The 24,230-nt window shown below is 39.9% G+C and overlaps 2 protein-coding genes and 2 non-coding genes across 6 annotated transcripts in view; 2 read left to right on the top strand and 2 right to left on the bottom strand.

Moving 5' to 3' along the window:
* Positions 1-1,824: 1,824 nt before the first annotated feature.
* sypl1 (synaptophysin-like 1) lies at positions 1,825-14,457 on the top strand. The gene is made up of 6 exons (XM_004560904.2): positions 1,825-1,904; positions 2,423-2,610; positions 11,491-11,609; positions 11,704-11,908; positions 12,005-12,196; positions 12,496-14,457. Exons 2-6 carry the CDS (start codon positions 2,539-2,541, stop codon positions 12,625-12,627), a joined length of 720 nt encoding a protein of 239 aa, XP_004560961.1. The 5' UTR covers positions 1,825-1,904; positions 2,423-2,538; the 3' UTR covers positions 12,628-14,457.
* Positions 8,354-8,464, bottom strand: trnal-caa (transfer RNA leucine (anticodon CAA)). The gene is made up of 2 exons: positions 8,427-8,464; positions 8,354-8,399 (listed from the first exon to the last, which is right to left on the bottom strand). It is a non-coding gene; the product is annotated as a tRNA-Leu (tRNA).
* trnal-caa (transfer RNA leucine (anticodon CAA)) lies at positions 9,172-9,283 on the bottom strand. The gene is made up of 2 exons: positions 9,246-9,283; positions 9,172-9,217 (listed from the first exon to the last, which is right to left on the bottom strand). It is a non-coding gene; the product is annotated as a tRNA-Leu (tRNA).
* A 2,671-nt stretch (positions 14,458-17,128) lies between the features above and the next one.
* The window catches only part of atxn7l1 (ataxin 7-like 1), a 32,264-nt gene continuing 25,162 nt past the window's right edge, over positions 17,129-24,230 (top strand). Inside the window, exons 1-2 of one of the 3 annotated variants that reach the window (XM_004560906.4) lie at positions 17,129-17,297; positions 17,762-17,836. In XM_004560906.4, coding sequence (XP_004560963.3) covers positions 17,201-17,297; positions 17,762-17,836 — 172 coding nt within the window. In that variant the 5' untranslated portion in view covers positions 17,129-17,200. Of the gene's footprint in view, positions 17,298-17,761; positions 17,837-24,230 lie in introns of those variants that run through there. The other 2 variants (XM_004560908.4, XM_076876204.1) reach the window with 2 other exon arrangements.

Raw genomic sequence — 24,230 nt, 5'->3', positions numbered from 1 at the left:
GCAGGTATCCAGTACTGATTTCTGGCCTTGTCCCCTCTGCATAGAGATGTCTTCAGAGTCTCTCAATCTTTTTAATCTTTTTCAAAATTTACTTACTCTTCCAGCCTTAGTATAAATAGTGAAATTTCTCAGTTTAAATATTTGATGTTTTCTGTGTTATACTGTGAATAAACTGTTGGTTAATGGGATTTGCAAATCAGTGCATTCTATTTTCATTTACATCTTACACAGCATCCCCACTGTTTTGAAATTAATGATAAAGCCTTAGATATTTTTACAGCAGCAACGTAGGAAGGCATTAAACAGTGAGCCCACATTTGGAGCTTTAATGGTCAACCAGGCATCAGACTTTAACACAGGAGGCTGGTGTTTGTTTTCTTTCTCCAAGTGACAGCAGCTCCTGAATCATAATGTTTCTTTATTAAACCTAGTAAATCTTTAATCACAGGTTGGAACAGTTTGTATATTCAACGAGTTAAAAATGCTGACTTTATAATGTTTATTTGAAAATTTAAAATCCTGATAAAGTTAATAGTATAAAAGATGACTGCAGCTTTTAGTACTGAAAAGTAAAAAACAATTCAAATGTGCCTTAAACCTGCATTCACTTTAATCACCAGCAGAGGGGTGCAGGAAGACTTCTGGAAAACATCCCTCTTCTCCCTTTCTGTGACCTCAGAAAACACTTTCCTAGTTTCATCACGAACTTAAGTTTAATCACAAGTTTAAAGTCAAATTGAACAGGGCGTTAGTGTCATTTTGTAAATTATGGTCATTCTAAGGCTTAGGCAGGATATTCTCACTGGCTAACAACTTGCCAATTATAACAACTCCTCGTCCATCACACGTGGTTTCACAATAGAAAGCCCAAGATAAAGGCTTCATAACAGAATTTCACTAACTAATGGGTGACATCGTGGTGGTTATTTCCAGCTTTTATATTATCTGCGGTAAAGATTTGAACATAGGAATTCCTTCTCCTGCAGTTTCTTCCTCTAAATGAGCAGGCAGGCTTTGTGTTCCTCACACTCCATTAATACAATTTTCAGATGGGTGGATTTGAATGTAGCCACTCTGACTGCATCAGTTTGTTTTGGATTTTTTCTTATAATTTTAATTCTGTAAAGTTGAACATTTTTGACAGGAATCGATCTACTGTATGTGATTCTATCTGCTTTTAGAGCCAACCCCGAGTGGTCATTACAGGCACTGCAGTTTTCTAAATTCGATTAATTTTATAGCTCTGGCGACTGCTCCTTGGTTTGATTGAAAAAGCTAAAAACTAACACAAAAAATCGTCACGAGCATGTTACTAATTATATGTTACTGCTAGAGAATAACTTGGGGCACCTTATGATCTAGCATATTTGCCTGATATCAGCCTAATAGCTTGAGAATGACTTCAGGAACCACAGTTCCAGTCGCTTTCCCATCCCGTGAATTTTCCCGGTCAGACATTCAACCTTCCAAGAAAATCGAAAACCCCAGCTTTATTTAGAAGCGCACCGCTACTCTGGGTCCGCTACTTTTAAAAGTCTGAACAGTGATCTGAGATGAGGTGCAAGAGTCTAGTCACCTCCCAGATCACTTGATATGATATGATGAGAAATTGATTGCTTTTGTCCAGTGATTCCAAACATGTGCTGAACGCCTTAGATTTGAATCTTGCTGTGGAAAATGTGGCGTAATATCCCTTTATTTTAACTGGTCCTTGCACCGCATCCTTAATAGTAAATAAATGTCAAGAATTCTTCCCTTGCACTTTGCTAAGAGTCATATGACCCAGTCAGCACTAAAGGGGCGGTGCACAGTTGGTGCAAACGGCGCAAGGGGCGGCAGCTTTTTGGAGAATGGATCCAGTGAGAACCCAATAGGACACTTTCGATACTTTTTGGCACTCAGAAGTGAGTTAACGATAACTTTCGTGCCTCCTGGTGTGAATTTGCATGGGTTTTCTGCGGTAAAACCCCGGTACTTATCTCGCAGCTGTAGGGTTTTCCAAGTTGTCTTTGCGGTTTTTATTATTTTTATTTTACCTGGCTCGGGGGAAAGTACGCTTCTCTCAACAAAAAACCCCCCAAACTAAAAAGGTTTTCTCTTTTGTTTTAGCCATGATTTTCCTGTAACCAAATACACGGCACGCGTTCTGATCAAAGGCAAAGCGAGTTTTGGCACTCTTTACGCGCGTATCCGCTCCATCTGAGCATCAGCACCAGCGCAGAGCGGATCTACACTGGAAATTTAAAAAAAGAAAAAGAAAAAAAAGATGACGAATAAGGACATTCAAATTAATATTTGTTTTTTTTAAAGATTATTAAACGAGTGGAACGTTTTATCTTCCACGCTAGAGACACTGGATCTCCTTTTTGGTGGGATGAGAAGTTGGATTGTAAAACTGAATCTGCTCCCTGTTTTTTTGCAGCGTTAGCAGTAGAGACCACGTCACTCTGTCTACTCCCCCTTTTCCTTCCCTTGTTGGAGCAACATCCACAGCTTAGAAACAGCTGGATAAAGATTTTGGATCAGAAAAGCACAATCATGATGACCGGATTTCGACTAAACCTGTCGCCCCTGAAGGAGCCCCTCGGCTTCGTCAAACTGGTGGAGTGGGTAAGTTGGACGCAAACTATTGTACGCGTATTTTCTGAGTTTTCAGGGAGAGTGTGGGTCCTACCCACAGGACAGGGAGGTCCAGTTCTTCCTTGATTCTTGGGTTTCCCCTTCTCCCTACAGAAGAAAGAAAAACACTAGTTAGAACGTTATAGCAGATTATTAGATTAAGCCTCAAAAGCATGACTACAACTTGATTAAACATTGGTTGAGGTTTGAATTTAAGCCAAGAAGAACGTATATATATGTGTAAGGTTAATTGTTGTTCATTATAACACTAGAAGAAATAAGATAAAAGCACTAATATGGTTAGAATGAAATAATGTAAGGCCTCTAGACAAATGTGTACAGCATTTTTCTAGGACACAAGAAAGTCTACTGAAGTGGTGCAGATTAGTGCAGCTGGACTTGCCTGCCCTTCAGACAACACAGTTACATATTAATGCATCTTTTACCAATAATTCACCTCCGAGTGACTGCTTGTGGCTGAAACGTTTCAGTTACACGTACACTCACTTAAACATGCAGGAGATTTCTTGCGGAAAGTCCAGCGATCAGTTGTTCTCTGCATAACTGGGTCAGGAATCCAGCCCGGCAACGCTTTCCCTCAGCTGTTCTATTTTTTCATAACACACACAGGCTGGAAGAGCTTTATGGCAACAGTAACACTCAGTCATCTGACTCAGAAAGTGTTGGTTTTATACAACACAAAGTCATTTCTCATTTACGTGGGGCTAGATGATGAAACGTGTGCAGGTATTCACACAATAATAAAGAGGTTTAACCGACATGATGGTGCTAATAGTCCAGGAGAGGACATGGACACAATATGAAGGTTATTCTGTGAAAGGTGTTCTGGGCACGTCCTACTGAGAGGAGCTCCTAGGACAAGCGGGAAAGATTACATCTCTTGGTTGACTTTGGAATGCCCCCCCACTGACCAATCTCCGGAAGAGCTGAAGGAGTTGGCTGGGGCATCTTCCTGGACTTGGACTCTACAATCCAGACTCTGATAAGCAACAAAGAATGGATGGATACACTTTTTGTGACAAACACTACATCCTAACCAAATTTTTCCCACTAAAAGATATTTTTAACATGGAATTAGTGTGTGTGTGTGTGTGTGTGTGTGTGTGTGTGTGTGTGTGTGTGGGCATCCCCCGCAAACTCTTAAACACACAATCCTACAGACAGCCTACAGAAAGTATCCTGCCTTCAGGTGATAGCACGTTCAGTAGATCTAAGAACAAAATTTAATGTAACATGAAAACTGAAGGTTATCAAACAGGTTTTGTTTTTTATCCAGAATTCATCTCCCTTATAAATTGTTTATTGAATCAAATGCCACTTTATTTGTACTCATATCTGGCACGTCCTGAACAGTCGTACCACCCAAGATGTTATCTCCCACACAGTAGGACACAGGGAGGAGTCTTCAGCATAACAAACGCTACAAGGATGCCCCCATTCCCTCATCGTTGTTTAATAAGAATGATAATAAAGCGTTTTTTCTCTCTTTATGGACTCGTGACTCCACCACATTTCTCTGGCTAAATATGGAGAGCCAGTTTGTGCAGGGCCTCTGGAGGGAAACACAGTGACACGAGTAGGTGTGCACACACTCAAGTGGATTTGGGATTCGTGGTCAGACTGACCAGAGCTCTGCGACTACTGTGTGAGAAATGAAGTGCTGATTATACTGCTTTTCTGCCAACGTTTCTAACTTTTTGGGAAATTTGTCTTTCCTTAACAGCTTGTCAAAGTACAGACCCCTCCTTCTGCAAGCACTTAATTCTCTTTCCTTATCAGTTCAGGTCGTTTTTATAACATACAAAAAAACAAATAAATGGTAGCTTCTTCTGCGTATTATGAATAGGTGCTGTGTGTGTGGATTGTTTATTCTCCCTCACAGCTTGATTATGAGCTCTAGTTTCAGGAATGTCCATAATTTGGCACTGAGGGGTTTGCAGATGTTTTGGATGCCAAACAAATGGAGACTAAGGACTGATAAGGTATTGCTGTGTTGCCACAGTTTTTAGAGAGTCACAGTGTTTTAAGAAGATGCCAATGTGTGTTTGGGCTATGCTGGCCCTTGCAGTAGTTCATAAAGGCAGAGACAATTTGAGAGAAGTATGTAATTTTAGCCAAGAAAAAAAGAGAAAAAAAACAGGAAGTGGCAGTCAGTGACATCTGGAGAAACATCTGGAGAGAAGTCTAGAGGTGTGGGGGTTTGTGGTGTACATAAAGCGTTAAAGGACAGCTGCCCCCGTTGAAAGCACTTTGCAGCGTGACCGTGTGTGATACAGTTTTGCTGACAAAACAGAATTCAGGAAGTGAGTTTGAAGTATTGTAAAGGTTTTAGTTGGTGTGTCCTCCTAAATGGGCCGATTTTTTTGTATGTTTTTCTGTATAAGGAAACATTCTCTATGGGCTCAAAGGCCATTTCTTTGTTTTCATGATGCAAACCACTTCCTGGCCTTCAGTCTGTAGACTCCCTGTACAAGGAGATACAGAGCCAGTTCACATCCACCTTTATCTCAGGTATTATTAATTTGGTGATGGTGGGGGAAAGAACCTCAGTTTGTTTCATGTCATGTTCTGCTTCTTTGGGTTCTCAGAGTGCTGTAGCTTCATCTGCTTATCCTGAATTTGATAAGTGGAAGAAAACGAATGGATTGTTTGGTCTTTAAAAAGCATTTATTTAAAAAAATCCTCATAGTCCAAGGAAGCATGTTGATGAACATCTATGATCAAGAGGGTTAGCAAACTGCATCTGTAACTAAATGGGATGCTAATTAAATACATGCAGGCTATAAATCAGGGGTAGGGAATTCCAGGCCTCGAGAGCCTGCAGGTTTTAGATCTCACCCTGGGTCAACACACCTGAATCAAATGATTAGTTCATTACCAGGTCTCTGGAGAACTTCAAGACATGTTGAGGAGGTCGTTTAGCCATTTAAATCAGCTGTGTTGTATCAAGGACACATCTAAAACCTGCAGGGCACTGGCTCTCGAGGCCTGGAGTTCCCTACCCCTGCTATAAATCATTAAAAAACTGAACATCCCTCCCCTTAGAATATATTTTAGTGCAACTTCACAGTAAACAAGCAAGGTCAAATCACAAATCAAATCAAATCACTTTTTATTGTCACATCACATGTGCAGGCACACTGGCACAGCACATGCGAGTGAAATTCTTGTGTGCGAGCCCCACAAGCAACAGAGATGTGCAAACACAACAACACAAACGAGCAAAATACAAGAATGGCTACATCTGAAACTAATAAATATATGTACAATATATAATAGTGTATGCATTTCTGGATGTGTATACTAAATATTTTCCTACGTGTGTGTGTGTGTGTGTGTGTGTGTGTGTGTGTGTGTGTGTGTGTGTGTGTGTGTGTATACACATTTTTACAAATTAAATAGTAAAAAAAAAAATAAAATAAAATAAAATAAAATAAAATAATAATAATAATAATAAAATATATAAAATATACAGAGTTGAATATGTGCAAAACAAGTGGCATTTATATACAGTGTGGAGTGCATAATGTTGAAGTTCCAGTAGTGAAGCTGAGGTGTCTATGACGTGTTCAGCAGTCTGATGGCCTGATGGAAAAAGCTGTCTCTCAGTCTGCTGGTACGGGACCGGATGCTGCAGAACCTCCTTCCTGATGGAAGCAGTCTGAACAGTTTATGGCTGGGGTGACTGGAGTCCTTGATGATCCTCCACGCTTTCCTCAGGCAGCGCTTCCTGTAGATGTCTTGGAGGGAGGGAAGCTCACCTCCAATTATCCGTTCAGAGCACCGCACTACTCGCTGGAGAGCTTTGCAGTTGTAGGCGGTGCTGTTGCCATACCAGGTGGTGATGCATCCAGTGAGGATGCTCTCAATGGCACAGTGATAGAAGGTCCTGAGGATGCGGGGGCTCATGCCGAATCTTTTCAGTCTCCTGAGAAAGAAGAGGTGCTGCTGCGCCTTCTTCACTGTTTTGTTTGTGTGTACTGACCACGTAAGATCCTCAGCCAGGTGTACGCCAAGGAACCGGAAGCTGCTCACTCTCTCCACAGCAGCGCCGTTGATGGTGATGGGGGTGTGTACTTCTCTGCACCTCCGGAAGTCCACTATCAACTCCTTTGTCTTTGCGACGTTGAGGGTGAGATGGTTGTCTTGACACCAGTGGGTCAGGGCGCTGACCTCCTCCCTGTAAGCCGTCTCATCACCGTTGGTGATAAGACCCACCACTGTAGTGTCGTCCGCAAACTTCACAATGATGTTGGAGCTGTTAGTGGCTGTGCAGTCGTAGGTGTAGAGTGAGTATAGGAGAGGGCTCAGTACACACCCCTGTGGAGCACCAGTGTTCAGTGTGATGGGGGATGAGGTGATGCTGCCCAGTCTGACCACCTGGCGTCTGTCAGACAGGAAGCTAAGGATCCAGCTGCAGAGGGAGCTGCTCAGTCCTAGATCCTGCAGTTTCCTGTCCAGCTTCGAGGGAACGATGGTATTGAATGCTGAGCTGTAATCTACAAACAGCATCCTCACATACGTGTCTCTCTTCTCCAGGTGTGACAGGGCAGTGTGTAGTGTCAGGGCTATGGCATCATCAGTGGACCTGTTGTGGCGGTATGCAAACTGTAGAGGGTCCAGTGAGTCGGGTAGTGCAGAGCAGATGAAGTCCCTGACCAGCTTCTCGAAGCATTTGCTTACGATGGGGGTCAGGGCTACAGGTCGCCAGTCGTTCAATGAGGAGATGGTGGAGGATTTGGGTACAGGGACGATGGTGGCCATTTTGAAGCAGGCTGGGACTACAGACAGAGAGAGGGAAAGGTTGAAGATGTGTGTGAACACTCCAGCCAGCTGAGCCGCGCATGACCTGAGGACGCGGCCGGGAATCCCGTCCGGACCAGTAGCTTTGCGTGCGTTCACCTTCCTGAAGCACTTCCGCACATCCTCCTCAGACACAGTGTGCGCACTGACGTCATCCGCGGTGCGCACACTGTCCGGTCTCATGGTGTTCGCTGTGTCGAATCTAGCGTAGAATACGTTTAGATCCTCACACAGAGAGGCCGTGGTCTGCGGTGTGCTGGTTTTCCCTCTAAAGTCTGTGATCGTGTTTAGTCCCTGCCACATACTCCGAGGGTTGTCAAACTGTTGTTCCACCCTGTCCCTGTACTCACGTTTGGCTGCTTTGATCGTCTTCCGGAGTTGGTAATGTGCGTGTTTGTAGTCCGATGTGTTCGCGGAGGCAAAGGCGGTGTTCCGTGCCGCGCGAACATCTCCGTTAATCCAGGGTTTTTGATTTGGGAAGGATTTGACTGTTCTGGATGGGACGACATCTTCCACGCATTTCCTGATAAATCCACAGGCTGAGTCTGTGTATTCATCAATGTCTCTGGCGGCCACGTGAAGGTGTGGATGTGAGTTAGAAATTGAGGGCACTGCACACTCAGAGAATCATGGGGCACCCAGAAAAGAAACCTGTTGGGAAGGTTTATGTACTACATCATCCAGAGTGACAATAATGAGACTTTGTATCAGGAGGAAATCAGCAATTTGTAGTACAGAGCACAGAAAACAACCTACTGCTTAACAGAAAACAAAACTAAGGATCTGACTACTGATTTCAGTTAAAAGAAAGCAATTTGATGTAGATTAGTAGAGCTGATGAACCTTTTTCAATATGTTTTTACTCACAAAGTTTTATAAACGTAAATTAAATGTGAGAAGAAAAAGGGCATGGCAGGAGTGGGATTTGAACCCACACCTCCATTTGGAGACCAGAAGTCCCTTTCATGAGGAAGGAGTGAATCCTTGAGTCTGGCGCCTTAGACCACTCGGCCATCCTGACAGCTGTCAAAAGGACTCATGACATCACAACTACACCTAAAGACTTGCACAATCTCAATGTATTTTTCACTTTGCTGTGACTAAGGATGTAGAGGGCTGGTATAAGAGTTAATCTAACATTATTCTCTATCCTTTCTAATTATGGTCAGTTTTCTGTAGCAGGGATATAAAATGAATAAGACTCAGAATCACTGAACAGATTGAAATCAGAAACTACTGTGCCTACATATTTACAGAAGCTGGGCTCCGTTTTCATTCAAAACTCAACAAATTCACAGAGTATGCCATTTCCCTCCAAAAATCCTTTTGCTGATTTTAGCTAAGCATTCGTCCATGTTTCTCCATGGAAATAAGTGGCACATTCTAGTTAAGTATCACACTTTGCAGTTGGATGTCTTCACAAACAGACTTCAGACAGTTTGCACAGGCAGTTAAACCTCCTCCACCCCCTCAGGGTTGTATGCTCAGCCCTCTTCCTGTTCACTCTGTGCACCCTTGACTGCTTTCACAGACATGGAAAGAAACCTGTGTTGATGTTTGCAGACTACGCCTCCATCTTCAGGAGGAAATCAACATTGTTGCATTGTGGTGGACAGAAAACCTCTCAAACTCCATGAAACAAAGGAGCTGATGATTCATTTTAAAAAGAGTCAATCATTCCATGAGTTGTAATCAAACAGCTTGATTGAAATTGGAGAGTAAAAATTTTGTCAGGAATGGGATTTGAACCCACGCCTCCATTTGGAGGCCAGAAGTCCCTTTTTTTGTGGACGGTATCTATCCTTGAGTCTGGCGCCCTAGACCGCTCGGCCATCCTGACAAGCTAGCTGACGGTGTCATCTAAGTCAAGATTGACATTACAAAAACAAGCAAACAATTCTAACTTTAGCCCTTCTCTCTTCTGGGGTTGTATTGATGATCAATACGAAACGTGATTGAGGGAAAATGGAAATGTTGACATGCCTGTCTTTGTCAGCTAGAATTTATTCCATTCATTCCATTCCAATTCATTCTCTCATTATAGTCATAGAAAAATATCAACATAGTGATAAACTGCCTGACAGCAACATAGCTTTGAGTCTCATAGTGGAAGCAAGAACTAATTCTTCCCTTTCTTTGTCACTCAATTATTTAAACATGGGGCTTGAACCCATGACCCCGAGATTAAGAGTCTCATGCTCTGCCATATGAGCTAGCTGGGCTGTGAAGCAATGTTACAACACTGGTCTCAGTTTAGTTTAGCTAATGGTACTATGCCTCCTGCTTGCAAACTCATCTGGACTAAATTATGGATTTAAAGGGTTTGAAAACATGGTATAAAAGAGATCAAAGAGTGAGTTGCATACCTGAAGCAGCAGGCTTTTGTGTATCATTCTATTGTAGTTGTTTAATTAAAAAAATAAGTCCAGTATTATAGAATGTAACCAAAGGCACCCGCGGTTGCCTTTGAGGGTGCAAAACGTTTCGTCGACATTGTTGTGTTCGTTGGGGAGAAAAGTTACAAACATACAGTACAGCTCTTCAGAGTCAAACTACTAGCGATCAAAGATTTATGTCAACTTGACAAACTGAACGCATTCTGTACTGTACAGGAGACACGGCACGAGATTGATTGACAATGGTCTACAGCCAATCAGGACACAGAACACAATGCGCTGAAAGAAAAAAAAACATGCAAAAATTGCACCAAAAAAAAAATAAATCTGTGAAACAGCGAGACCGCGAAAGATGAACCGCATTATAGCAAGGGACCACTGTAACTAAAAAACACTCTACCCTGCTTTATCTCCTATTTCGCACCCAATGGGACTGCACTTACAGAATTAACATTGTCCTGTATTTGAAAAGGCTGGAAACTAGCATTTGAGTAAATAAATGCTTCCTCAATTACCCTTTTTTTAAAGACATGAAAAGCCACTGTCATCATTTATTTACAGCCTTTTACAAAATCATCCTTCTTGTGGGGGCAGCAGCCTAATCAGAAGTACCCAGACACCCCAATGCTCTGCCACCTCCAGCTCTTCCAGGGGGACACCAAGGCATTCCCAAGAGATAGTTTAAAGTAGCTTAGGACAAAAATATGGTTGCATATAAGATTACCACAAGAGACAAGCAAAGTTAGTAACTAGATAATAATTTTAGTGTAATATTTATTAGCCAAAGAAAGACCCACAGATTTCCATAAATAGTCGGTGGAGACCAAAACAGAGGAAAAAGGAAATTGAACTTTACTTCAAGATTACCGTGAAGCCAGATACAGAATTCCAAATGTAAGTTACTATTGCATATCGTTGCAGCATGTCTGCTAGATGTGCAAACATGGAAGCCTCTATTTGCTGTGATCTTCACCATATTAACTGTTAAATGCAACATTAGTGGTCACAGGGCAGTCAAAAATCTAAAAGTCATAAATCTAAGAGCTATTTATTTATTGCACTAAAATACAAAGCTTTCCGCGACACATGGTGCCTATTTTCACTTGAAATCATTGTTACCCATCATGCTGCTCAGTGATTTCTATTATCACTGGTTAACCTTGTTTAAAGGTTGAGCTGAGTGGCAGCCACCCTCACTAAAAGAATTCTGTTTGTGTTGGTTTAAAGGGGAGCATTAGTGTCACATGGTCAGCAGGCTGAATCAGATGCTTTTCTGCAAGAAAGAATTTAAGAGCTGAGTGGCAGGATTAGTGAAACCATGCAAGTCACATTTTTACGTTTTGAAAAAATGATGTGGTTCTTTAAAGGAAATACTTGATTTGTGCTGTCATGTTTTTTTCTGTATCTTTTTTCAATGGCAAATAGAAAGTCACTGACCCAATATTTGATCCTCTCTTTCAAATTCTTGAAACTCTTCTTTTATGATCCTGTAAAAATTGCTCAGTTGTTGTATTTTTTCAGGCAATTCTTTATATTGAACATGCTGATCATAATCCCACCACTTAGAAATTCTCCAGAGCCTATGCTTTCCTGGTTTTGATGTTATTAATAACTTTTTTCTCATGCCACTATCTTCTTACTGTCCAAACAGCTCACAGCCATATTTGCTTTTGGCTGCTGCGGTGGATTTTCAGGGAAGAACGTCATATCTATCCTCTGTGGCGATGGCAGTAATGAAACTCTCAATGCCATGTATCAATACCCATTTAGGTGAGCATTTCAACATATTTAATTTTCACGTACAGTTTAAGTTAATTATATAAGAAATTACCCATTTATTCTGTCTATTCTGTATCATTCCCAGGTTAAGCCAGTTCCCGCTCATTGATAAAAATACGACTCTTTGTAACCACTCTGTCACTACAACACACATGATGGGAGACTCGGCCTCCTCGGCGGAGTTCTTTGTAGGTGTTGGCATTGTTTGCTTCCTTTACAGCATGGCAGCTCTGCTGGTGTATTTAGGCTACATGCACGTCTACAAGGACTCTGACTTTGGACCCATTTTTGTGAGTCTTGATCTTGCCTCCTGTAATCGTCCCAGTTGATGCAAGGCCTGATTTGAAATGTATTGAAATTGTTCATGTATTTACCCTCCTCTCCAGGACTTTGTGATCACAGCGATCCTGGTTTTCCTGTGGCTGGTGTGTTCATCCGCCTGGGCTAAAGGCCTGCAGAATGTAAAGAGTGCCACAGACACTGAAGGCATCAGTGGCACGCTGGCACTCTGTAAGGGTAGCAACATCACCTGTGAGGTCACGGAGTTTGCTAACATGCGGACCCTCAATATATCTGTGGTGAGATGAAATAATAATCAGCTGATATTAACTGTTTGCTGATATATGATTATCTGCATTTATAAGTGCCAATAAATGAAAATGTGTAAAGCATAGAATAGACAGGAGCAGCACCTTTGATTGATGTTTCATCGTTTGTCCACCAGAGGGCATGTTTGGAATGGCAACAAATGTTCGGGAAATCTGTTTCTGCTTTGTGTGTTTGAAAGCTAAAAAAATATTGGTTTTAACATTACTAAATATTGCATTGATATAAAAAAAATATTTCTAATGATTATTTTTTTGTCTATATTATCCAGGTGTTTGGCTACCTTAACATGCTTGTGTGGGCGTTCAATGCTTGGTTTGTGTACAAAGAGACTCGCTGGCACTCCCGGAAATTTTCATCCCAACCTGGACCAGGAAGGCACCAGGTCCCTGCGCCAATCTAACATACAGATACACACAAAGACTCAGTACAAAACACAGAAAACATGCACATGCCACATACAGAAAATCACCCTTAAGTGCACGCACGCACACACATACACATACACACACATACACATACAAAAAGTATGCGTGCATGTTAAGTACACGTGGAGAAATGAAGAGATTTTAACACATAAACACACACACACAAATACTCTGTGAAAGTGATGAAGACACACAAAGTGAAGGATCAATGGGTAGCTCATATTAAACTGCTGACTGCAGTTAAGTTTTGCAGCAGTACAGATTTGCATTGGTGTTTTGTAACCCAATATGACCTGATGTGGTATCAGGTGGTAGACAAGAAGCCATCCACACACAATAGCAGCACCAATGCAACAAGCATGCCAAATCCTTTTAAATGCGCCGCTGTTCTATTATTCTTAAATGGCTTCAGATGCTTTGCACACGGTGATCGAATCCTATGACCTGATTTGGTCTTCATAGAAGTATTGCAGTTTATGAGGTTTATTACACTTATTTTTACACAGATGAACATAAGGTGCTCAGCCCTTTCTCTGTGACACCACACTTGGACATTTTATTTTCTAAGATCTAAGATCATCTGCTTTAAGGGCAGTGTGAAAAGCACATTTTATGACTCCTTGTTAACCGTAACTAAATGTGTTTATTTACAAAAGTGAGTGTGATCGATATTGCAAAATGTAATATACATTTTGCCTTGTATTTGCACATTTTTCAAAAATATTTGTAGATTAAAAAGATATGCCTCATTCCAAAACCATTTCTTTTACATCAGTTAACTGACTCCCTCATACCATCTAGTGTCAGAAAGAGGGAATCACTGAAGTCTCTATGAAACTCGACTCATGCCAACCATTTATCCTTACGGATTTTTCTTTGTAAAAAACAGGCAAGCAGCCTGACCTAGTTTATTTCCAAGGTTAAAATAACTGTAGTCTAGGACCTTTTTATTTTGCACTGATGAGGTGCTTGTGTGATTTTATCAATGTTGCATTAAAGGAACAATTCACCCTCAAAATCAAATATACATTTTTTTCCCCAGGCGTACTACCATGTGTCCAACAAACAGGGCACAACCTGTCTGTTTACATCCTGTCACGGTGTCAGTCAGCTAAGCAAATATGTAAATTTGATTTTTGATGTGAATTGTCTCTTTAAGCACTGTGAGCATAAATCCATGAAGAATACTTGAGAGTTGCTTTCTTTAATCCAAATGCAGTGCAGTCACACTTTTCTTCAAAGGTACCAGTTAAAGCATTTTCAACTTTCTTGTTAATTTCATCACTTTTTGCAGCGAAAATATTCAGCCAAAGCGCTATTTTCTTTTATCCTGGTTTAAGCTTCCTACATATCTCTTATGTGATTTTTAAGCCTGTTATTGTGCCGTTGTTTAAACTAGTCCATCCTGTTCTCCATAGTTGTTTTGGTTTTTTTCCCCCAGACCAAATGGTGAGCTGGTATTGTGTTTTAAGTACTGTGTCGTATTTTTGTATCATTTCTCATTTTCAGTATATCCAGATGTGTTTTTTGATTATTATAATTTTTTCTCCTTGTCCTTTCTATTCTGTTTTGACTGTCTCTGTGTAGGGTGGTTTCATTCCTTCTATTCCTTTAACTTTAAAGTTCAGTGAAACAGCAAGTGTCTGGTGTACTGGTTATGCCACTGCACTCCTGTAATCAGCTATAGCTTCTTCTTTTTTTAAATGATTCCTTTACATTTAACCTGACAATTTTTCTTATGCAATGCACTCTGTCACATGCACAATTTGGATGTACTTTTTTCCAATAAAAAAACAAAAAAATGAGGACGTTTCTTTTAGTCTTTGTATGAATGCAAGCCTACATTCATTCCCACAAGAGAAGCCTTTTAAAATAAAAGAACTATTTCACTTTTGTGTCACTAAAGTTTTTGTTATATAAGAAACCCCCCCCCACAAAACCAGTAGCATGTAACACAAAACCAGTAGCGTGTCCTCTGCTGAGTGTAAAAATAGCACTCTGTGTTTCCTATATTGTCCTGTGACCTTCTGATCGGCCGTTGGACCTCGATGTGGGGAAATAAACACAACACTGTGACTGAGTCATCTTTTGTGTGTGTGTGTCAGGAAGCAAGACAGGAAGGATTGTGTTTAAGCACAGATTATAATGTAAGAATGCACAGACTCGGTGCTTGTGTCTGTATCTCATCTGATTGACACATCAGCGTAAACTAATCAAGTCAATTTCCTTGCCCTCATTTCTGAGCTGTCATTTCCTTGTAATCTCCGCCATTCTCTGTCTTTCTCACGCCCCCTCTGATTTGCCTAAAAAGATGACTGTATGTTGTGTGTGATCTGAATCCATTTGTTCTGTTCAGGTTTCAGAACACAAGACCGATTTGCAATCAAGTGGGAGTGGAAGTGTATGTAACAGAGAGTACTTAATCCCTAATCATCGCTGTCATACTGGAAACGACAAACATATTGTGAGAAAAGGGACACAATCGTGATTTATTTTTCTTTGGCAAAAAATGTGTGTGTGTGTATATATATATATATATATATATATATATATATATATATATATACATATATATATATATATATATATATACATATATATATATATACACACACACCTTAAAATAAACTCACAAAGAGCATCTCATCTCTGAGATCATCCAAAATCATTTATAAGTAAAAACATGATTTACTTCAGAAGATATTATTAATGTTTTAAAAGTACACCAGTCGATTGTTTGGTACTTCTTTGCACAGTGAATGCAGCTTCTCTTTTTAACCACAAGAGGTCATTGTAATGCCATGAGCTCAACCTGCACAAGCCTATTGTATTGAGCTATTAGTGTTCGGGTATATAATTGAGGGTGAAAGCATTGAGAGCTTTGTGAACTAATCAAAGGATTTCAAAGGTAACTCTATATTGAACTGGAATAAATGATGTAACTTGATTACTGGGTAGTGTAGTCAAATTTTTCATTTTGAATGAGCTGAAATCATCCTATGAATGATTTGGAGAGAGCATTACAATAATTGAACCTGCTTGATATGAAAGCAATTTCTCAGAGTCAGTTTGAGGTAAGAATTTTTTAACCATAGATATAGATTTTAAGTGATAGACATTAGTTGTAGCAATCCTATTGATATGATCGTCAAAACTGAATTCAATGTCCAGAAATAATGCCAAGGTTCCTGACATGTTCACTGTGTTTCAGAGAAGATGAGGATAAATAATGAATGGAGATAAAACATAAAAAGATTTCTTCTTCTTCTTCTTTTGGTTGCTCACTTCAGGGTTCACCATAGCAGCAGATCATCTTCCTCCATCTGGCCCTATCCCTAGCATCCTCTTCTCGCATGAATCTTTTCTGAGGTCTTCCTCTTTTCCATCTGCCTTTCAGCTCCATATTCAACATCCTTGGCTGAATATATGAATATATCCACCACCCCTCCTCTTGACATCTCCAAACCATTTCAACTCAACCTGAGCTGTCCCTCCAATAAACTAAGACCAAGGATCTTTCCCCAGACATCATCGTAATATTAGACAAAGATAACCTGAGTAAAATTCAGCTTTTAATTTAATTTTAGTTTGCAGCTTTTAATCCAAACCTACTAGGCCCTGAGTGAAAACGTAATTGGCCCATAAACCTAATAACTGGTTGTGCCACCCATGGCAGCAAGTACTCCAGTCAAGTATTTGTGATAACTGCCAATGAGACTTGGACAGCTTGTTTAAGGTCACAGAAAAGCATTTATATCTGCATTTTAATCGACTTTTGACTCCAAAAACTTCCATCACACTGCCAACACCATTTTTGCCTTTTGGTGAGATGTTATTTTTATGAAATGCTGTCTTGGGGATTATCAAGAGTTTTTTGTGTTCTTCTTGCTCAGCAGTTGTTTTCTCCTTGGAACTCTCCCATGATGTCATTTTTGCCCAGTCTATTTCTAATTGTTGAATAATAATTGTGTATATAGCTTTTCTGCTGTAATAAATGATATCAATATTCAAAAATTGTCTGATATTAACTTAGTTTGATTGTCTGAAACATGTAAACGTGACAACCTCAGACATAATGAGTACTTTTCACAACACTGTAGAGAGACAGGTGGACTTTAAAAATATAGATTTTTAAATTTAGCAGTATTGGCTGAATACATCGAGGTAATTTCTAATATTTTCCCCCCATGAAGATAGTTTTTCTTAGCTTTTTGAAGGGCAAATATTACTAAAACATGCTATTGCAAAAATACTTTAAAAAAAGGCATTTATTTATTTATAACGAAGCCTAGTGTAATATTTAAATTATGGAAATGGTGATGATGGGTTTTTGGCTTTACCTGAACTATGCTGAACTTTTGAACTCGTGAATAACCATACTGTACCTGTCTTTCAGCCCCTCAACCGCCCCCGCCGATAGTTGCCGGACAACGCCGAAGCCTGACGAGAACGACGTCAGCATATCTCGTTCTTTCGTTTTTCGCCTGCTGCGTGCGAAGGAGAGGCAGAAAAAAACGGCTCTCAGCAAAGCAACAAGAAGGAAGAGCAATGGCGACACTGGATCGCCAAATACCAAGTCCGGATACATTCCTTTGCGAGCCTTGGTCTTCCTTCGTCAGTGCGGCTAAATTACGTTTTGTTGACTGTAAGTTCGCACGACGGGTAGCGTTGTTATTTTTGCGGACAAACTGTCGGGAAGTGCGTGGTCCAACTGTCTGTGATTGAGTTGAGTAAGCTCCTCCACCATGCAGGGTGTCTGTCAGAGCGCAGCAAAGTAACTGTCATAATATTACTACGAAATGCAATATTGATGTGTTGCTTTAACAGTCGTGCACAAATGCGCGCGAGCAAAGCTATCGGTTACCGCTCGGAGTTTGTGTCGTTGTCGCGTGCAGTAATGCTATCCCCCAACTGTCCAGCTGTAAGTTTGTTAGCTTTGACAGCTCCACTTGATTTAGGAAGCCAGCGTAGGCGCTAGCAAGCTAATGCTATCCTCTGGTGGTAGCCAGCCCCGGAGCAGGAGGAGCGGCAGTAGGGCTCCACGCATGGGCCCCCCAAAGTTTCCTGAAAGCCCCTGCGTGTTTCTAAGTGCTTGTTTTGTTTGTTCAGACGCAGACCCGTCCTTGGATAACAGCGAGAAAGAGCTTTACTGCCTTGGTGAAGCCGTGAAGCTCCGCAGAGAAGGTAACGGAAGTTAGACTACTAGATACGGTGGTTGTTTGTTATTGTTTTGTTGCACATGCTGTGGAGCATTAATGGTGCCATCTTTGACCACTTCTCTCAGAAATCTTATTTATCTTGCATGGCTGCTGCTGTACTTTATATTTACAGGTCGTGTGTGTGTTTTTCTGATTGCAGGTGTGTTTTACAGTAATCTTGGACTGAAAATGATTTTTTTCTCTACTTTGATCGATTAATCGCTTCAAAATAAAAGGTTCGAATTGTGAAAAAATACTGACACAAATTTATTAGAGACCAAGAAGATATATTTAGATATTTAACTGAAACTGACATATAGTTTAGAAGCAAGGGGAGTCTTGTTTACTTGCATATAATACAAGAAAAGGCTTAAATCTGCAGATTTGAGAAGCCATAAACACATTTGTTCGATTTCTAACTTTGAAATAGACTAAAATTGTGAAATCATTAAAGTAGGGAATTAAATGGAATCTACTATGTTGTTCTGGATCTTCCATCATCAGATATTCTTACCCCAAACAAGGCAAAAGAAGAGACTGCATTGATGATGTCTTTGTAGAGCTTTTAATTGAAACATTATGGAAGGTATATAATTGAAAAACTGCTAAGTGATCTATAGAGTCTTGGCAAAGCTATAGCAAATTATAGTATCAATATTTTTTGCTTCCTGTGTCACATATTTACACTGCCTAAACCATCAACAGCAAACAACTATGCTTGAATGTGATGGGCTATTATTTGTTGTATTTGTATCTATGTGTTGGAGGGTGATGGTTTCAATCAGTGACTCATAATCTGTTAGATTGGCTTAGCTTGTGTGCAGCCGTCGGTTTTGTGCATGTGAAGAGCGTGCCCCTGAGCAGGCAGTATGTGCCTCCCTGCTACCCTCCTTAGGGACAGAGCCAAAGGGCTTCCTTCACACCTCACCATGTATAAATACCCATGGGAGCACGCGCTGCACACTAACACAGTTGAGTCATCCCTGAGAGGTTAAGCGTGCTGTAGCCCTCGTAGGAGCACACTGACGCACATGCAGAGCCGGGGAAACTCTTCTCAGTCTCACTGGTCAAATACCAAAAGCCCCCACACACACACACACACACACACACACACTCTATCAAACACACTCTCACATGCCTCCTCTTCCCCTCTCTCAGAGCCAGACTAGAGCGGTGTTTCCAGAATTGCTGGTCTGTTGGCAACATGACACTGAGTGCTGCTGAGAGTGATATGCAGACACACGCTCACGAGCCTCACAAGTCTCACGAGCCTCACAAACACAGGGAAACATTGCTTTAATGTTTTATTTGTGAATTTGCATCAACTACTAAGTGATTCATCATTGATTCATATATTATGTGTTAACCCACTTGACTTCATCTGCATGTGTGCACATTTCTAAATACGGAGGCCAGTTTGGCAGTGACTGATGTGTGGTGCAGGTCATTATGGTTGTCTCTTTTGTCTCTCTTTCACTCCCTGTGTGCAGTGGAGTTAATGCCAACCAAAATCAGCTTAGTTTTATTAGTCCAGCAGCCTCTGCTGTCCTTCATCTTGAAATAGCAGTTTACTACTCACTTTATTCGAAATGGGATTCGCCTAAAACATGACATTATTATGGCAATGCTTTGGGTGACAATTTAGTGAATGTAGGTGTTCTTTGACTGTATTCATTGCTATAAAAAATGATTGATTACACTGTATTATGATTTAGCATCTCTGTAAGCATGCTTTAACAATTGTCCCTCACCAAACCTACCTGGAATGGGAACACTGTTTGCAGCATTCTCACCTACAGGGTGACTTATGATATTGTATAAGCTATGATAAAATACTGTGCATTGTCTGTGGCGCTTCCTCTGATGTTTGAAACTTTTAAGTTAAGTTTGGTAAGTCACAGTTTAAGAACAGTTGTTTCCAGATGTGCTGTTGCAAGGGTCAGTGGTGTGCCATGAGTCATGTCGAAGTGTGCCGCTGGAGTTTCTGACAGCCGTGCAGGAATTTCTGAATTTAGTTCATAAAACGGAAACAAAAAACTTTTTGTACAAGAGAAACTCAGTCCAGTCACTCAGTTTCTAAACACCTGCAAAGAGGTTAATAAATGGGCGAAGGGGTCACTTGTGAAGCAAACAAAACCTACCAAGCAGTGAGACTAAAGAAATAAACTAGTACATACCCACACTACTGCGTTATTTGGTCTGCTTGTCCTTTTTCATTATGGCTTTATATTTCCATTGTTTAATTTTTAGTAATAAATGTCAATAACATGAGCCTGAGAAAAAAGCATATAATGAAATATTGGTTAAAAAGGTCTCTTTTTTAAATTTACTTTATTTATTTATTTATTTTTAATTTTTGTGGGCTAGACTGACTCTCATGCCTTAGAATCCCTTTTACCATAAATTCATTTGTTTTTATTTATGTAACTTTTATTGTAACTTTTACTTCAGAAGCTGTCATGCCTAATGATGTATAGTAATACTGATACTGTAAAGCTAACAATGAAAAATAATCAATATTTGCTGAATTAGATGTTACTGTTGTGATAGTATTACAAGGTCTTATAAGTGCATAAACACTACAAATAGGTCATTTTAGGATCGTGATGACGCCATATTGTCTAATATAGATGAGAAGTTTCAGGCCTGGGATGTACTTGTATTAAAAAGCTGGGTTGATCAATTCTTGGATATGTGTCTTGCAGACAAAAACCAGACAGAGAGATTTTGTGTATTATAGTAAGAGACTTCGATACTTAGCTGCCAGTTTTATGGCTTCGTCTGAACTGGGGATGCCAGCAGGTCTCAGCCCAAGTGCAGATGGTTGAAGGAAATGGTTACTTGGTGCCAGGCACACTAAAGAGGTGCCTGGAAACTACATATTCCCTTTAAGGGAACCTTTATTTACCTTAAAAGAGCACTGGCTGTGAAACCGAGACAGGAAGTTGTTAGTTTGTGCGAAATGGTTTGATAAGGCCATAGAAGTAGGGTATAAGCTAGTTGAGTGGTAAAAGTTTTGGAAAACTGAATGATAGCTCCTTGGACTATTATCCTGTCATACCCGGATTGCACAGACACGATGTATGCTCAAATATGCTTGCAAATGTTATTTATAAAGACAAAAATATTAAAAAGTCTATATTTAACCAGAAATAAAGGTTTTAATAATTTCAGAGGAAAACTGAAAATAAATCATTGATTAACTATAAAAATTAACCTTGAGATTGAGATATAACCTTTAAAAAACACCATGGATTAGAAGCATCATCAAAATGAAAGTCTGTAAGCACAAAAGAAACAAGTGAAAAACTTTGATTCCTCTGTTCTTTATTAGAAAATGTTAAAGTTTTAGTCTGGATGGTAAATTGTAAATACACTCTGGCAACATTGATTTTCTAGTAAAACCATCAACCCTACTCTTACATTAAACCAGACTTTTTTAATGTTCACATAATTTCGAAAGGAATGGTCTGAATTAAACTGTACCGTTAGGTAGAAGTGGCTTTCAGTAGCGTTGCAATCATAAAATGTTTAAAACTACTACTTAACCTTTCCACAGCTCATTTGTAAACACTTTTCGTGACATTATGTCTTTACAGTTTTATTGTTGGCACCAATCAAATGTTTAACCAGCATGTTGAACTTTGTATCTGGGACATTTTTAAAAGAGGTGAATTTGGCTGTACGGGTGTGCGTGTGTGCAGACTAAGTTCTGCAACATTAGCTGCCTGCCAACGCTAGTCAGTTTGTTTATACTATCAGAGCTTTTGGTGCCGGAGCAATAATTATCTGGTGAGGCTGTTCACAGAACAACTTAAGCTGAATTTGTCAATCTCGCACATTGCCGCCTCTGGAATGGTAATGGTGCAAAATGGAAACACGATCCAGAGATAAGTTAATTGATTTATCCACAGAGCAGAGTTGCTGCTTGTTACAGTTGCCTTAATACTTTGTTAGTCAACCAACCCTTCCTTAGTAACCACTTTTGTTTTGTTTTTGATTTTTTTAAATGAATATTGTGTAGGATTCTTTCCATACACTCATTTTGCAATAGTAAACTGATTAGCTTTACTGATCACTGACTAATGATGGATCACTTCAGTTGCGCGAAACATACTCATTCACTACTGAGTGATGTTTTTGGAGTCTGCTTTTTTGGCCTGTCAGTCATTTGGCAGACTGTGGCAGTTGGCACACACTCACACAGACATTATTCAGACTGAAGAAATATGCACTTAGTTTGCATTTGACTTGGCAGTTGCAGAGGGAATTACTTCCTTTTTGTTGTTGTTTTCTTTTTTTAAAGTGCTCTGTTTTTTGATGTTGCTCTATACATTGGAATTTGTGAAATGCCAGAAAACAAAAATCGAGTCATAGTTTTACGTTGTCTTGGCAAAAGTTTCCTAATAATGAGAGCGTGTGCTCATTTCCTCCGAAAACGATCACAGGAAAGACACGAACTGTGCTGATCAACTTGTAAACAAAAAACGGTTCACTTCAGTTGCTTATATTACATTTTTACCTCGTATCAATGTGTTGACAGCACTCACATTATTTAAAGGTTGCTTTTCCACACAGAACCGCTGGCCTGTTAACATACTGTGGTATCAATCAAGCAATTCTTTGAAAAAGCAAACAGTATAATTTATTTGTTGGTGAATGAAATGGAGTTCTTTGTTTGTCAAACATTAGAAGAAGAGAGTTTGAATTGTGGCCTAAATCCAAGAGCAATGGTTCGATTTGTGTGTGGGAAATATTCTCCTCTTCCAGATGGGCTTGTTCAAAGCATCTGCCGACTACTTTACTGCAACTGTTGAGCAAAAGATGTGGAGCTGTTTTCCATTGCAGTGCTCATCAGATTGAATAGACATTGCTTGGAATTTATGGTCAGTTTTATTTGCTTAATAGTACAATATCCTAGCTTTCATTCTGCTTTATCACCAAATATGCTTCCCAGTGACTATTAAGCATTTCAAGCATTAAGTGATTACTCTGAAGTAATCACTTAATGACAGCCTCAGTATGTTGTATGTTAACCTATTGAGTAATGACCTTTTATGCAAATGCACAGAGGCACCGTCAGTCACCAGAGTGACGTGTTCTGCACCACAAATGACAGAATGAAAAGTCATACTCAAGCCAAAAGTGACTCTAAAAATCTTTTTAGTTTTTTTGGGCTTCGGTAATGGAACTAAATTGTTTTTATTAGCGTCAAACAAGTTTTTAAATGAGGCTTGGCTGACATGTTCTGGGGAGTTCATTTCTGAGCATAGTATTTTTCAGTCTCAGACCTAATAGCAATAGCCATGCTTTTGTTTTGCTGTGTATTACTGAGCAACATGAGTCTGGGCCCCGTGTAACTTTTTTCACATTTACTGGCGTTTCACCTCAGAAATAAAGACACCACATCATTTGCGAACTGACTTAACCACAAATAGATAAGCCAAACTGGAAAGGTCACAAAGGTTTCGCATTAGTCAGTAATATATGTGTCCTAGATGTAATTTGCATTAATTATCTGTGGGATAAATGTTCAAGCATTGTGTGTTGGAGAGCTAAAGCAGGGTATAAATAACAATAAGAATAAATAAAAAAATATATTGGTTATCAGTATTGGGTATTCAAACATCTGCATTGGTATCGGTATAGGAGTGATTATATACAATAGTGCCAGGGGATTTGTGCACTGTGTACAAAGATTTTTGCTGCTGCTAACATTTAAAATAAAGTGAGTACTGCTTCAAGCTCTAATTTTTAGGCTGCAGAGTTGAATTATTTTTTCTTATCAACTGTAGCATATAGCCTGTATCCAACAAAGACTAGCCTGGCCCATTAGTTCTGTAATGTGCGTTCCATGTTTGAACCACCATTAGCCCCAGCTCATTTGTCTCTTGAGGTTTTGTCTTGCTGAATTAAACATAAGCTCCTCCTTTGTGTGCGAGTCTGTGCTTAAAAGTATAGTCTTAAGTGAGCGACAGTAGGTTCTAAACACAAACTCTACACAATGAACCTTCACAGACATATCTACACAGTGATAACTTTCCCTGTCTCCCTGATGTGTAATAGTATCAAGTGCAATTTCCCAATATAACAAAGTATTTTATTCTATTTTATATAGTATTTTATTCTATCTTGTCTTATTCTATTCTATTGGTTTTTTTTTTCTTTTTTCTTTAATTTTTACTGCTCTTAACTTGTACTTTCTGCCGTGACCAAAAAATGTCTCACGTGTGGGACTTTATCTTATCTTAAAACGACTGGCACGATTCTGAAACCAAACAAGTGCAAACCGGTTAAAGGAAGCACAGGCCTGCTAGAGGCCTGTGGTTAGCATAGCCTGTACGTGTCATCTGGTAGTAACAAAGTTCATCAGAGACTCT

The sequence above is a fragment of the Maylandia zebra genome, linkage group LG17 (genome assembly GCF_041146795.1).
Source record: "Maylandia zebra isolate NMK-2024a linkage group LG17, Mzebra_GT3a, whole genome shotgun sequence".
In the NCBI taxonomy this organism is placed as follows: Eukaryota; Metazoa; Chordata; class Actinopteri; order Cichliformes; family Cichlidae; genus Maylandia; species Maylandia zebra.
The sequence above is the reverse complement of the archived record's forward strand: the minus strand, read 5'-3'. Positions and strand labels throughout refer to the sequence as shown.